At 38.3% G+C, this 16,395-nt stretch overlaps 1 protein-coding gene across 7 annotated transcripts in view; it reads left to right on the top strand.

The window, feature by feature from the left end:
- The window catches only part of MOCOS (molybdenum cofactor sulfurase), a 373,228-nt gene that overhangs the window by 303,306 nt on the left and 53,527 nt on the right, over window positions 1-16,395 (top strand). For all 7 annotated transcript variants that reach the window (XM_026099873.2, XM_026099875.2, XM_026099874.2 and 4 more), the window contains one exon: window positions 13,918-14,117. In XM_026099873.2, coding sequence (XP_025955658.1) covers window positions 13,918-14,117 — 200 coding nt within the window. The remainder of the gene's footprint in view (window positions 1-13,917; window positions 14,118-16,395) is intronic.

Raw genomic sequence — 16,395 nt, 5'->3', positions numbered from 1 at the left:
AACTTTAAGAGGGGTGTCCTATTCCTGTGAGATCTGTCTCTTGAGTTTGCATGTGAGAGGGTAAAACTCTCAAAGCCACTGGAGAATCTCTACTGAGAGCAAGATGTACGTTTTCTGTAAGTGTTCACTCTATGTGGAGGTTGAGAAATGAGAATAGTTAGGAAGCAGAAAAACAAAATAAGGACGTAACACAACACTGTTAGAAAGAATAGAGAAGAGTAGCCAGCTGTATCACATACTCTCCTCATGTTCTGGACAGCATGGTCTTCACGAATAGATGAGAAGGCAAGAAAAAGCAAAATTGTTGGCCACTGTAAAAACCTCCGAGACCAGTTCCAGACCACTGAAGTTCCAGTAACCAGCTGAGAGAGGAGTTGCTAAGTAGCAGTTAGTGCTACTTTGTCTTTCTAGGGAGTTCAAGGTGACTGCCTGCTCTGGCCACAGAATGGCAGCTTATCCTGCATCTTTCTGATCTCTCTTCATAGTTGTATTAATGCCTTCTCTTTGAGAAAGCTCTTCAGTGAGAATCATAAGGGGAGACATTATGGAAGGAAAAAGGACAGAGATGCCATGTCACCATCCAGGCTAACTTTACCTGATAAATGCTTCATCTGAGCATGGTGTCACTTTAGGACACCCTAAAATAGAATGGCACACCAAGGTTGATGGGGTGGCATGTCAATGATCTCAATGATCTAGTAAAATTTCCATGTTGAAAATTCCCCAGTAAGATATATCCATAATAATGAATGTTGAAGGTGTTCTTGAACTGTTAAAAATGTTTTGAGAGGTCCTTGGGAAATTGCCACTGAGTTCCAGTAAAAGAGTTCTTATGTGGGAGCCATACAGTTTTAATTCAGATTATTATAGTTCTCATAAAATGAAACAGTATAGATCCTTTACATATTGCTTTCCCTCATATCTGATGTATGTAAGGAAACATATTCAAGGAGGTAAATGAATGCACTAGGTCTGCATGAAAGGCACACACGTGAACACTTCATACGTGCAGCCTTTAAATTCACACTTAATTGTCAGAGGTTTTTTCTTTTACCTCTTGAGTTTCCAGTCAAATATTTGAACAGTTTGATTAATTGCTCCGGTCCTATTTGGTCTGATTTTAGCTGCTGTTTTGAATTAAGGGTTTTGCATCTCTCAAGAACTAACACAGTACGGTGGTATAATTCCTGTGGGGTCACCTTCTATTTAGTTAGGACCACTGGAGGCCTAGTTAGACCAGAAAGAGCTATTCTAAGAATACTAGAAGCTTGGACAACTTGACAAAGCACTTCTAGATTAGTTCAAATCAAAAAAGGGAATCTGTTCCGTGAAGTCACCTAACAAACAAAATAGGCTGAACAATAATGTTTAAAAAGATAGAGTTGTTTAGTCTGCAGAACAGGGCTCCCAACTGCTTGGCTAGAGAGCCTAAACCTAGTCAAGGTTATCTAAGGTTATCTCACTGTGTACAATGGAAGAGGTTTAAATTGTTTCCTATAGTGAGTTAGGTACCCATCAAGATGGAAAAATCAAAGAGCATTAGATGAACATATATTTCTTAAAAAAATACTGTGTAACTATATGGTATGCCTTGTTTTAAGAAGATATATAAATATAATAGGCTAAATAGAACTTTTTTCATGAAAAAGAGTCAGTCTACTTCTTTGCAAATAAAAAACAAAGCAAGACATATATACCGCAGTGAAGTGTTGTGTTCCCATTCTGTGAATGGTTATAAGGTCCTGTAATGTGCTAAAGGTCCGTAGACTTATAACCTAGTAGTATTAATAGTGTCAGTATTCCAGCATATGCTATGACTAATAGTGCCTGTTGTTAATATTACAGGCTGCTTAAGGAAGTATCTTGGCTAGTTATAAATATGCAGTGCTATTGTTAATTTGGATATTGTATTATTAGCCTGTTTGGTAAATCAAAAATTTTTAGAACATTTTAACAAGAAGATTTTGTAATTCAAGGAATTCTGGTTTTCCATAGAGGCTGAGGTAATAAATCAGATTATTCATATTATGGAATTTACATATCTCATGTTGTACAGCTATCTCATGTTTAGCAGCTCTGTGTAGCTAATGGTTATGCAGCTAAGCCTGTGTCAACTTTGTTTGCTGACAGTAATAACACTTGGTGTCTGTTCGTTGTAGTAGCCACAGTTCGTTTTTAAAGATTATTCTTTCGTAATGCTTTAACTATAAAGCTCATTTCATAGTCAGACTTTTCATTTATAGTTGCAAAATTGTACTTTCCATTGATGGGACAAGAAGGAAGAAGACGGTAACAAGGTTTTCCTTAAATTTCTTTGTTCCCTGGTAAAGGCCTGTTTATTATTTACATATTTGCATTTATCAGGTAATAAAAGGGGCCTGTTTCTGCATTCTAGATGTCTTCGGAAAGATGACAAATCAAAAAATAAACAAAGGTGTGGCGGATAATACTAAATAGCTGGAAAACACAAAAAGAACTATTGTTCTTTGTTACCCTAAGCATATTCTTTACCATCTTAAAATATGGATCTCATAGGACAGCCTGAATGGAAGTAGCACATATTACCACTATAGTAATATTGTGCTGAAATGTAAGGAAAAGCGTTCCAAAAATTGAGAGCTCCAAGTGAACTAGGAAAGTGAGATGTATTATTTTATTGTTATCCGTGGTGACAGACTAAAGTTTGAAGCTTCTCAAGGGAAGAGATAAGTGAATCTAGGAGCCTCAGATACTGCATGAGTGTAGTAGCTTCATCCCTAATTGATGGGAAGAGAACTTCCTGTCTGCTCTTTCTCATCTGAAAAGAGAAGTTTGTGAATGGTGCCTTAGTCTGACTCTTCCCGAGCTTTGGTGTTGTTAAAAATTTTTGAAATTGAAATGATGGGGAAAAGGGTTTTGTTTAAGCCATTTCTAATCTTAACCTCAAAGTCTGTCACCTGACACACCAGCAGCCCAAGCTTTTTTTCCATCACTTCTGCTGAGCTCAGGTTTAACAGGTTACCGTGGGAAAAGGCCAGGCTTTAAGTTCATTCTTGCTTGCTGCTCTTCCTTGACAGTAGCTCCTCTCTCAGATAGCAGTGTTTGTCCTTTACTGCTGCCTTGCTTGGATCAGTGTTTTCTTTTAACTCTGTCCATAGTAAGTCTGTTTAAGCGGCAGTTCTGTAGGTTGCTGCAGATACTGATCTACAACACGAGACAGCAGGTGGTGCACAGAAGAATTGCTCGTGCCTTGAAACACATCAGCTCTTCTGAACTGAATCTGAAGCACAGATTCTGACTGATTTATGGTGTTATAGCTCACCGAAGCTGGTGTAATACCAAGGATGTTTGGTTCTTTCTAAAACACTATTTACAATATTTAGAAGGAAGTAAAAACTAGAATTAATTACTTCATAATGTTCTTATTATCTGTGTCTTATCCAGTTCAGATTTCTCTTCCAGTCTTCCTTTTTCATATGTTTGCACACTTAACTTAAAACTGATCAAAGTACCTACCCTATGCCTTACAAAGTTACAGATGTTCTTTCTTTATCTGCCACGCTATATTGTTAGTTGTCACCCCCATAACTTGGAGAGCACACAATGTGTTAGGTGCTGTGGATTTCAGAAGCTTGCGGGAATGAGCAATGTGATGACAACCTGCCAACAGTTCATTTATACCAGCCAACGCTGCAGGACATTCTGCTCACAAAAGCACTGGTACAAGCTTGCATAGGTTGTTGCTAAGTGTCCCACAGTAATGCCCATACTTTAAGAAGTACTGGCCTGTCACTTGTATTGAAGGAACTGTTGGGAAGTGAGACTGGGAGTACAATATTATTGCTTAAATATGTTTTTTGAGAATGTGGAACATTATGGCAAGGTAGACATTTTCGCTCTTAATTTTTACTTTTAGAATCTGTGTTATGAGTGTTCACACATTTCACTTTCACATATACCTAGCCAATGAACTTCAGGAGGTCTGAGCCTGCCAGATCCCTGCTGGAAAAAATGGCCACATGAAGGAAGTATATCAATGGGTCACTCTTCTGCTCCTCACAAGAACAGCGAGTGATATAAAGCAGAGTTAATGCTGTGACCTTCGGGCTGGATCAATAAAAGTGACAGTAAGAGACTGAAGAAGATAGAAGTTCCTGAGTTGCTAAGCTAAAGGATTGTCTTGTAGTGTCAGTCCCAGATATTTATTAAAACATTTACCTGCTTAAAAAGCCTGGGACAGGTACTGGTATAATTCAGTTTAGGATGAGGCCCAAGAATACTAGTGCTTTGCAATATTAATGCATGCTTCTTTATGATTAAGGCATCAAATCAAGGAAATTTCAAAGCAGTTTTTAGAATTTGTTGTCACTGTTTCATTACTTCTATTTAGTGAAAAACTCGGTTAGTTCCCTCCATGTTAGCTGTTATTTTAATAACATTACCCAGCAGAGGTCTAGTCTGACAATGCAAAACAGAAGGCAGAGCATCTTTTCACGCCATCAGAAAGTGAGGGATATCAGGAAATCCAAACTTCCAGTAAGTAAAAGCTTGTTATATTGATCACAAAGACTAGAGCTTATTTTACAAAATTTTGAATATTTCTGAGGGCTACAGACACAGAATGGAAAATTTGAACCACTTCATGCCTTATAATTTGTTCTCTAGGAATTTCTCTTTTTTATACATTATTTCTTGGTCTAATTAGTAATAAGCTTAGGGATTTTTGTTGTATTGCTGTGATGGGCTCTTTGAAGCCTTACAAAGAATGAGTTGAGAAGGCTGCACAAGAGCAGACATCCTGCTGCTTACTGTGCTGGCAGCCACAGCCTATTGTCAGAGAGAAAGAGGAAAGGTGTCCAACTGATATCATCAGGCAGGAAAAACCTGGAATGTAAATCGATATGCTTCCTTGGGCACCAGAGTTGTCTCCCTCACAGAGTTTCCAGAAATGTTAGGTTAAAGGGATTGCTAATATAAAACCTGTAGGAAGGTAGGATCAAGCCAGTGGGTATCGAAGTGCTTAGTCTGAGCGCATGATTACCGTCCTTCTTTGTATTTTCCCATGTAAACATAATACAGAGGTGGTGAGCTTTGATATGGAATTGGCTTATATCCCAGCAAGGATTTTGATTGAGTTCTGTAGTATTAGTGAGAAAAAGACAGAAGCCAGATGGGTTTTCAGAATATTTTTAAAGTTCCTCTTGATGTTGAGGGAGAGGTTTCTTCCTAAGAAAAACACACTTGGATTTTGCTTTATATTCAGCTTATTATTGCTGCAAGCTGTTTGTCGCCTTTGGTCTGCAGCTGTACTGGGGATTGGGCCTTATAGAAAAGTTATTTGAGGGAATAATTGTACTTAACTACACACCTGGTGGTATCATAGTTTCTGGCTGGGCCGAAGATGAGAAAGCTTTTCCTCTTGCTGAGTAAAATATATAAATAAATAAGATTTCTTGAAAAGTCAGTGCTTAGTCTTATGATAGACTTGTTGCCTGATCTTCTGTTTTCTCAGTCTCCAAGACTGTAGCTTTGAGGGAAAGTGTTTTATGCTTTGCCTTGTATTAGCAGTCTAGATGTGGAGAGTGGAAAAGACCAGGAAACAAGCTCTGGTGAAGCTTTTACATGCTGACTTCAAGGAATTGTGCGTGACAGGCTCTGTTAGGCAGCAAAACCACTTTTATATCAGAGCAGAAAACAGGCCTAGATGTTACACTTAGGTTTGTAATGGCTACTGGAAGAATTCATGTGCTTTTACAGTACAAGCTTCTCTTGCAGGTAGTCCTTAGAATGACAGAATCGTAAGCAGAAGTTGTTCTGCTGGACTGAGAGAAATCTTGGGAGATAAAGCCTTTAGAGGAAAAACATGACTGTCTCATGAATAAGCACTTTCAGGGATGATACTGTTGTTGCATTGCAGAAACCTCTGTGGGGTCCTGTGCACTTTGGAGATCTGATTTGAAGGCTGCTTCCATGAGGTGTGCAAAGCACTCTACCTTTTTAAGAAAGTCTCTCCATTCCCCTCATGTTTTGCGTTGCTTGTTTTATGGTTTAAAAAGTCATCCTGAAATGAATTCCTCTGCTAAGAATATGGCTTGGGTTCCTGAAAGAAAAAGAAGACACCTCTCCCACCCAAAAAAGAAATCCAATAAAAATAGCAAAGAGTAAATTTCATTCTCTTATCTGGAGCTGATTTGTATTATTAGATAGTTTTTATGTCTAACAAGCAGCTAACTCAAATGGAATTGTACCTGTGATTAAAACAGTTATACTACAAGCCAGCCAGCTGGCATGTGCTACCTCTGTTCTCTTACTACTCCCAAGAAATTAAGAAGGAAAAGTGCTCCTCATTATATTTGAAAATCAGGAGCTGCTTCTTTCAGAATGTTTTATTCAGAACAAAGACTTCTAACTTCCCTTGCTGTATAAAAACAGAGCATGAATTAGCTGCTCTAAAGAAGTGAGAGATGGGGCATCAAAGAGCCTTCTGTTCATTAAGATAAACACTGAATATGTTTCATGTTTGGTTTCAGTATAACACTCTGAGTAGAGGATTAATCAATTGCTTTCCACAGTCTAATATTGAGATGGTGTGGGAGAGGGAGGAGAATAAAAGGATTTAAGCTATTATGCAAAGAATTAGTGTTGAGAGAGTATAAGGTCCCTCTATTACACATTGAATTTTGCATGGAATTAGAAGTATTGAGAATATAAAGTGGCTCTCCATTTTGCTTGCAGAGTAAGTACATAAATATTTGATTAAGTTGCAAGAGTCCATCCAAATTTTCAGGCCCGGATACTTGGTCTTGTGAGGAAAGACCATAGTCTCATAACCAAAATTTCCTTTTTTACGTAAATTTTTATTGCATCATAACTTCAGGAAAAAGCCTGCTATAATCTATGCCTGGGGTGATATTATGTTTTAAAAGTAAAAATGACATCTGGGGGTACAAATTTTTCCCTTCTTGTATAAAAACGTAGCCCCTGAGGTTGCAGAAACAGTCATCATTGGTCCCACTTTGTGTTCCCCAAGTCAGTTTTTTCTTATATGTGTTTTATAGTTCAGGCTGATGGGAGTCAGTGTGACTAAGGACTTTGCAATCTTTCTATGTCTTACACGTTTTCTGTGAGTGTGAATGATGGGTGGCTCTGTGAGTTTGCTGATAGACCGGTTACAATTTTTTGTGTTGAGCTTTAATGAACTAGATTTGCTAACTGTTTTGAACAATATTGCAGTGGTATTACATTAGAATAGCTCCTTTCTGTCGAGTCCAAGGAAGTATCAATGAATCAGCTTTAATGTTAAGTTCCATTAGGAGCTCTTAACGTCCTCAGTACTTTTTTGAAAGTCATGTTAAGTTGCTCATGTTAGCCAATCCATAAGCTCATGTCATGTATTTTTTTTTTATATTCGATTTATTTAATCCTTAAACTATCAATTGTGGTTTCTCACATGTTACACAGTATTTTTCATGTATTTTTCCCTAGACATCTGCTATTTGTCACTGTGGCAGACAGGCGGTTGCTAAATGGACTTTTGGTCTGACGTAGGATAGCTGTTCTCATAATTCAAAAAAACTCCACTAAGAATGTGTGTAATTAATAGTTTTACTGATGATTGTAGAAAAATATTGAGGCCCAGAAGCCACACTACAGAACAAGCCATGAAGATTTCTTATTAATTTGATTATATTCACTTCTGATTATTTACTCCTCTAGCATTGTATTTATCCCTTTTAAAGATTGCACTTCAGGGGCGGCGGGGGGAGGTTGGATCTTCATATGAATGTTTCATTTTTGTGTTTGCAGTGGTCTGTTTGGAGTGGAATTGCTAAAAATAGCACTGGCTAGAATATATTGTTTAATGTATTGTCAATTGACAATATGGATATATTGTCAGATCTGCAAAGGAGAAATATGAAGCTATCATTGCAAAGTTAAATGTCAAAATATGTTTTCTGGGAGAATCACACTAAATAGGTGACAGAATTCAATCAGAAATATTCAGTTCTGTACATAAAAGAATGCAAAGTGAACCAGTCTCAGGAATGAATCTGAAAGTAAGCTTTTTGTAGGAAGTGAAGGAAACAGTCTGAATTTTTGACAGGAGTTACAGGTTCCAGGGCTTCATTAGTACATTGACTCAGAGATCCCATGTGGCTATCTGTCTTGGGTGGGATTTATTAGAAGGTGGCTACATCTTGTTTTCACTCTGTGCTTGCTGGTTTGCTCACATTTCAGCTCTTCATTTCCCCACCTCATTGCTATCTGTGAGGTAATGATGAAGAATAACAAATCACATTGATCTTCTTCCTATCCAAAACTCTAGGTGAGTCTGAATTTACTGGAGTAACAGGGAATTTGTCCACTTAAACCTCAGTCCCTGTGTTTTTTCACAGCAAGTTAGAAAAATAACAGTATATTTGATTTATGGCTCTCTTCTTCCTTATCTCTGAAATTTAATTCCTCATCATCAGAGAGATAACAAATGTATTTGAATGCAGTTTACAGAGGTTCCTGAGTATGGCCTGGAAACCTTTAAGCACTAGAGCTCTTATTCTAGAGGATCAATTTCAGTCTCTGCTTTATCTTAATTTCTTTATTCAAAATCTTTTACTTTTGACATATGCCTGTCTGTCTACAGTTCTTTTAGGGAAAAGTAACATTTGAAACAACTAGCTACTGAAATCCTGGTTGTTTTGGATGGAAGATTGTTTCCCATAATGCAAAACCAAGTCTCTACTAATTCAAAGCATTCTACTGTAAAAACTTACCAGATGTTTATGTATTTCATAATTCTCTAATTGGATAAAACTCCACAGATAAAATAAAATGTTACTCTATTTTGCGTATAGAATAAGCCAGAGAGAATACAAATAGAAGAAGTTAGGTAAGCCAGGCAGTGGATTTACAGTACCTTGGTGACAACCGCATCTTTCGCACTCTGAATGCACTATTATTACTCCACAGTAAATGTAAGATAAGTTGCTCTTCTCATGCAGGAGGTTAAATTGTCCCACATTCCCTATGGATGGGACCAGGCATACATGCAGCTTCTGTGGAAAAGCTGACATTGTAAATGTGTCTGTGGGTTACCCAGCAATAGATTGCTTTTGTGTACATACCCAAGGAAGGTAAAGAACATCATTCTCGGGTCTCTTCTCCGTCTGTTTTGAGTTTGAATGAACTGATCTGGCTTTGCTACCTAACAGCAACAGACCTTTGGGTGGCTGCTCTGAAGTCATGGAACTGGGAAAGAAACATAGACTGGAAATATCTGCTTTCTGGTAGTAGCTAGAAGAAAGAGAATGTTTTTGTTTGCCCTTCATAAAAGGGCCAGAGGTTTCGTAAGTGGTAAGATCTGATAACTACTGAGGCGGTTATGAAAACACGTCAATGTTGGCCTTGTTTTTGTCAGGCTCCTGGAAAGTAAATCCATATGAAGAAATACAGTCTTTTAGCAAAGCAGAATAAGCACTTGCAATATGCTCTGTGCAATAGCTGTCACGATTTGCTAAGAACAATTGCACTTGTGGCTAGCTACCATGAGAAGTAGCCAGCAGCATGCAAAAATGTACACCATTGTGCAGAAGAGCATCACTAGCACTCTGAATTTTCTTCAGCAAAGCCATATCAATTTTGGTAACAGAATCCAAAACGAAGTATAAGATGGTAGTTCTGAGCCTGTGCTAACCAATCAAGATGCAGTAGCATTGTATTGGGCATAACTGGCAGGGTTTTGGTAGCAGGGGGCTGCAGGGATGCCCTGTGTGGGAAGAGGCTGAGTTGCCCTGGGCTGGTCGCAGCCCTCTCCAGCCAGCTCCAAAATGGATGAAAATAGCCCCTCCACACACCAAAACCACAGCGAGTTCAAGGAACCCAGGCCACCACTGCTTGGACAAATTTAAGAAAGGGCAGCAGCTGCGAGGGGCTGGAGACATAGGAGGAGACGTGTAAGGATGCACTGAGAGGATACACAGAAGGAGACGGCGGAAGGCACAAAAAGATGTATGAGAGAGGAGACAAAACAAGACACGTGGGAGGAGATGTGGGAAGATGCATGTGAGGACACACACAGGGAGATAGAGGAGGCGCTCCATGCCAGAGGAGGTACACCTCTGAGGGGATCGTGGCCTGTGGGTGACCCACACCGGGTCAAGGACACCTCAAAGGGACTGCGACCTAAGGAGCGGCAGCAAGAAACCATTACGTGCCGACCCCAACACCCTGTTGCCCATCACCTCACTGATGGGGCTTAACGGCACTGCCACAGGCTAACTAGAGTACTTTGGCCAGGAGGTTTTACATGAAAGTACGAACTTTTTTTGTTGAGCTTTTCAGCTCAAAATTGTGCCAGTGCAAAAACATATGCCATTCATTGTGGCATCAGATAGTGTGAAAACTGCTGTATTACTGGGAAGAAAAATAATGCAATGATCATGCCCGACTTTGCATAAACTCAGAACATACACACAGGGGCAAAGTAATAAGAGACATATTCATCCACAGAAACACAGGAGTTTTCCTTTAGTCAAGGAAGTCCTTACATTCGCACCATTGGAAGATGTAAGCAATTAAGAAGTGCAGATTGTGCATTGTGCGCACCTTTTATGCTGGATATGTTCCTACACGCACAGATCCAGTTAGTGGTTGTAGGCAGGCTTTTTCTGGTATCATTTAGGCTACATCAGATTCACTCTAGTCCAAAATGCAGAGTGCACAAATTGCTCTTCTTTTAAAAATAACTTTTAGGAGGAACTTGATGTACTTGCCTGTAATGAAACAGTGCAGTGATGAGCAGTAACATCCATGAGATAGCGGGGAATCAGGGCACTTGAGTCCTTTCCAGCACCTTCTCAAGCTGAAGTTCTGAAGCTTTTTCCAAGGCATACATCTTGCAAAAGACTTAAGGCTTTAGCCCCACATAGGCAGCTAGAGAAGAGTCTCCAACTATTCAGAGTTAAGGACATGGACACATGAACAGAGTTCTGGATAGATAGAAGACAAAATGCAGAAATGGAATATGCTAACAAATACCAAGTTGACCACAATATAGAGATTGCCTTCTCACATACCTCAGTTAGGTTATGTCAAGCAGTGAGCTTAATTTTTGTCGTCCCTAATATGAGACTATCTGCAATAATGCCTGTCCTTAGATTGGATCAGAGGTTGAAGATGTGTTGTTTTTTATTTTTCCTTCTTTATTTTCTTTTCCCTAGTGGGAAGAGGAGGTGAGATAAGAACAGGATTTATGCAGGGCACAGTACAGATTGTTTTGTTTAGAAAAATAAAAATAAATCAAATCTATTTTCTGAATATATGCTTTTTTTTCCTGTCAGAACAAACATCAGATTGTTGGCATTTGTTTCACAGGGTTTTCTTTGACATCAGACCTAATCACAACCTATTCTACTACTTAAAAATATGGACCCTGGCAACACCGTTTCCTCTTTCCAGTCACTGTGAGGGAAAGCAACTGCAGGCGACTGCATTTGTATTTGTCAGAATAAATAATTAAAAGGCTCATCAGCTTCTAACTAATGAACAAGGAAATGTGATTAAGCAACTTTAAAAGCAAATGGCTAAAGAGAATGTAGAAATGATAGCAGGATGATTGCTGTGAATGAGAGACTGAAATTTCTGAGTAAGAGATTTCTTCAACAAGACATGAGGAGAGTAGTTTAATCTTCCGTTAAAAGGTTCCTGCCAATTTGGAAGAGCTCTGAATCAGGAGATTAAAGACATCTCAGCGACTGACAGGCAGTCAGTTCTGCAGAGATAGCTACTCACTGACAATTGCTGAGAAATAAGATTTCTCAGCCCTCCTAACTTCTACCAAACAGGACATCTCCGACTAGGCAATTCTTTTCTTCTCCAGGATTCTGAAAATACAAATCATCTTTGAGACCAAAATGTTCTAGAGACGCTTGCCAAGTTTACTGTAGCTAACATCTAGAAATTGTACTGATTAGCTTCTGACAACGTTCCTTTTAAGTCCTGCATGTGTTAGTATCTCATTCAATAACTTATTCCTCTGTTGTTATTATTTAGCACCAAAAATGTGTACGTCCAGCTTATTTCTAGCCTATTTCTATGATTGCACTGTCTGCTCTCCTAGCTTATATAAAGGAGATAGATAGCACATGATTTAGAAACTGAATGAAAATAACAAAATATAAAATATGAAGTAACAATTAGTATGAAACAATATAAAATATGATATAAAAGGATCTGCGATTCTTCTATATGTCAGCAGTAAGATATATTACTTTTCCTTTTTATACATTCAGAAACAAGACAGTCCTTTTACAAGTAAAAGTACAGATGTCAACAAGCAGATTACAAGATTTCTGTCCAAAGGAGATTATAGCAGACTGCAAGAATTTCGAGATATTCAGATATAAAAATGGTATTCACAGAAATAAGTGTGATAAGATTCATAGTTACACAGTTAAAAAAGAAAAAGTAAAAGAAAATGCCAACCATCTTTTTAGTTACAAAATGTTCATGTAATTCAAATATGATACTTGACATTACAGAATATATTCTGCATCTAAAACCCGAGCAGAATAATACTGTTCTACTTCCAGAGGCTTTTGAGGATATTATTATTCTTTTTTTTTTCATGTGATGTATGTCCATCTTACTGCAAGCCGTGGTATGCATAACAGAAACCAATCTGTTTTTTCAGCCAAGACTCCAGCTGTCTTCAGTGGAGATTTGATTGAGTTTAAATGTGTTCTTAGCCTTCGGGTATCTGCTCTAAGCATGCCCATGTTGCCTAAAATACTTGTTAGTCATGTTGTTATCTTCTAATTATCCTCTGTAAAGGTGAGAATTCACTGTCTTTCAGTTTATACTTTGGAGATTACTTATATTTTTCTTGTTTATCAGAGTACTGTACTGTATGATAATTCATGTTTTTATTCCCATTTGCATACTGTATTTACTATCATACGCAGTAACTGCCTCCTGTCTGTTTGTCCAGTGAATATCACAACTTGCTTCATCTTCTCAGCTTAGATACATTCTCCTTTGATGGAAAAGACTGTTTTTGTACCTGAAGCTTATGTTTGAGCTTCCTGCAGAGAATCAAAATATCCCTGAGTTCACTGGTGACCGTGATGCATCATGCTGTGGCATATCTCTGAGTGCGAGGGTGAGAAGCCATTCTGATAGTCACAGCTCACTCAGAGACGCAGCCTCCTCTGAGAAAGCAGAAATGTAGCAGAGGTCTCCATCTGTTAGGAAATCTGTGCGGTCCTCTTTTCCAAACTACTTGGTGTAGCAAAAAATAAGGAAGGATGACATATTCCTTCATTATGCTTTTCCAGGCCAAGTTCTGTGAAAACTTCCTCTCTGCGAAGCTTCTCTGGAGCAAATAGATTGCATTAGTGTAGTCAATGAGGCATTCACAATATCCTCTTTCTTTTTCTTTTGAAAAAAGAAGAAAAGCAGGCTTAGAAGAATATTACTTTAATATTCTAAAAACTTCTGTGTAGACCAAGACTTGTATTTTATCATTTCATTTAGAATTTTATTATTTTTATTTTATCCTAGACACAGCAGTTTGCTTTCTGTGCTGTGCGAGGGTTGATGCCTCATCCTCGTGATCTGCAGAGCCAGATTTGGAGCAAAACCTGCTTTTCAAATTAATTGTGCCAGAACATCTTAGTGAGATGTATAGGCTGGAACTATCAGTGTTGTAATGTGCACCAATCCATTTCAGCCTAACTTCAGATTTCTCCAGGAGATAGATTTGTAGATAAATCCCTCCTGTTACAGTACTACTGAAGCTTTTTGTACATAGAAAGAGACACGTGCAAAGTGTATATTTATTTAAAGGAACCCAAACCCGCCAATTTCGTGCTGATTACATCCCCAAATCTTCCATTTTTAAAGTTATCTGACATGTATCTGCTTTTTCTTCTTTTTTTGTAGGTGGAATGGAGAACATAAAACAGCATACATTTGCATTAGCTCACTATACTTATACTGTGCTGTCTACCTTAAAATATGCCAATGGGGCGCCTGTAGTACATATTTATAGTGATACAGATTTCAGCAGTCCTGATGTCCAGGGTCCAATCATTAATTTTAACATGCTGGATGAAAATGGAGAGGTGATCGGCTTTTCACAGGTATGCTTTTCTCTTGCCTCAATTGAGTGTTCAGTTTTTGCCTTAAGCATGTTTATAATGACGTATTTTGTCCATAATAGGCCCTTCTGATGTTTTCATTTTGTTTTTTCATAACTCTGCACACATATATATGTGTGTATATGTGTATGTGTGTATATGTATGTGTATATACATATGTATGTATACACCATTTTTAAACTAGTGGAAAGAGAGTTCAATAAATAGTGCCAGCACAGTGCAAAGTGCATAAGAGCCAAAGCCCAGTATCTTACAGATTTAATATTGTACATGTTGTAAGAAGTTTGAAAGTGGGCTGTTTTAACAGACTTTATTGACTAGGCAGTTTGGTATCTTGTTGACTTGCTTCTCTAGATTGTTCAAAATTGGGAAATCAAGGGCAGGTCTCAGAAAGTTCATCTGGGAGACTGCCTTGGAGCTTTGACACACAAAGGAAATCAGAATTCAAAAAATTGCAGTTGTCCATGAAAGAGGACTTTTCTCCTCTCTTCAGTTCTAATAATTACATTCTTGTAATATTTCTGAGGAAGCACTGAGTAAACATAGGAGTATTTTTATTTAACAGTTGCATGAACAGCATAAGGGCTACAAGTCAGGTTCATGCTCAGGAATCCCTTAAACTCAGTCTTTCTCCCTAGCTTTCTCTCACCTTCATCCCTCAGGTGTTCTAAGGATCTTTAAGAGGGAACACCTTGCAGTACCTAATTTGCTTGCTGAAAAGCGAACTGTAGTCATGCCTAATTTTGCAGCCTGTAGGGAGTGCAGACGGCACATAGAACTCCAGGTAACACAGTGTAAAGTTGCTCACTTGCTCATCAGCAGATGTCAGAAAAAGCGCAGTGCTCTACTTTTGCTTACTCCTTCCATTTTTCATTGGCTGCCTATTGAAGAAGTCCTCAAGACAAGTTCAAGTGTATGATCTTGATTTTTCAAAGCTGTCAGTAACCTGACACCAGCTGCCTCAGCGACTACCTTCCTCTGTCAGCAGTAGTTGTATAGTTGTGTTCCTCTTGGAAGCCGAAATTCTGCACAATTTAGGAGAGAGGCAGAATTGCAAAAGGCCCTCCCTTGGCCTTGCTGCTTGGACTGCTGTGCCAGAGAGGATAAGAGCTGGATGATGAGGGGGGGAATGCAGAGAAATGCTTATGAGAATACAGGGGGAGATGCATATATACATGAGTGAGGAGAGAAGTGAAGCAGTTACTTAGTAGTCTATCCATATGGAGTTTTGTAAATTTTTTAAGGCATCTGTCAGGCTGATGAACATGGGAAGGGTGAATGTATAGAACAGGGGAAGCTCTTCTACCTATATGACTCCAGAAACCATAGGGTTGTGTTACCAAACAGTCTTAAGGATTCACCAGATTGCATTTTAAAGACTTCCACGTTTCAGGAATAAATTAGCCATTTAAACAGTCTTGAGTATTTGTTTTAATGTTCTGAAAAGAACTGTGATATTCACACAATTGGGTTGGCAAAATACTGTAAAAACACTCTGATTTTTTGTCTGTCCTTTGGTTAAAACCAAAGCCATTACTTATACCTCTGATTTTCACCATTTTTCAGTAAAAATGGCTCCTGCCTGTTTCACTGTTTTAAAATCAACTGTGCCCTCAAAAGAAAGATTTTATAGTCTTATGACTCCACTGTTGCTGTTTGCTGCGGTAGCTGCTCGTAAAAAGCTTCTTTATTGATCTGTATCATCTGAACTGAGCTAGTCACTAGATTCTGATCATTTCTGGCAAGAGTATATTGAGAATGAAGAACTAATAAAGTTTTCAAAATGCACACCAGTCACATCTGCAGTGCCTGTTAGATTACTTTGTTTAATTAAAATAATACAGTTTAATGACTTTTAGAAATTAACAAGCAGCAGCACTATTCTTTCCAAGCCTATAATATGTGTGATATAGATAATTGGCTTCTTTATGGAATAAAATGCCTTCATAGACATCCTATAATAGTTATGGGGGAGAAGAATGTTTGTTCCCTCTTGACGACGATAAAGAAAATACATACGGTATAGAGCAAGCTTCATCAAACTGACAGTATAATCTCATCTTCTTTATATCTGAGACACTGTCTTTCTGTACATGTCTAACAATAGGTAGGTTTATTCAAAGCAAAGCTGTATCCAGTACTTCTGTTATTGGTTTGGAAATGAAATGGTTTAATCTGCTTGTGTCTGTGATCTGCACGCTCATATGCATTCAGTGGTTAGTCTCCAAATGTAATCTAGTGGAGTTCGGAAAACACAGTT

The sequence above is a fragment of the Dromaius novaehollandiae genome, chromosome 2, assembly GCF_036370855.1.
Source record: "Dromaius novaehollandiae isolate bDroNov1 chromosome 2, bDroNov1.hap1, whole genome shotgun sequence".
NCBI classification, from domain to species: Eukaryota; Metazoa; Chordata; class Aves; order Casuariiformes; family Dromaiidae; genus Dromaius; species Dromaius novaehollandiae.
The sequence above is the reverse complement of the archived record's forward strand: the minus strand, read 5'-3'. Positions and strand labels throughout refer to the sequence as shown.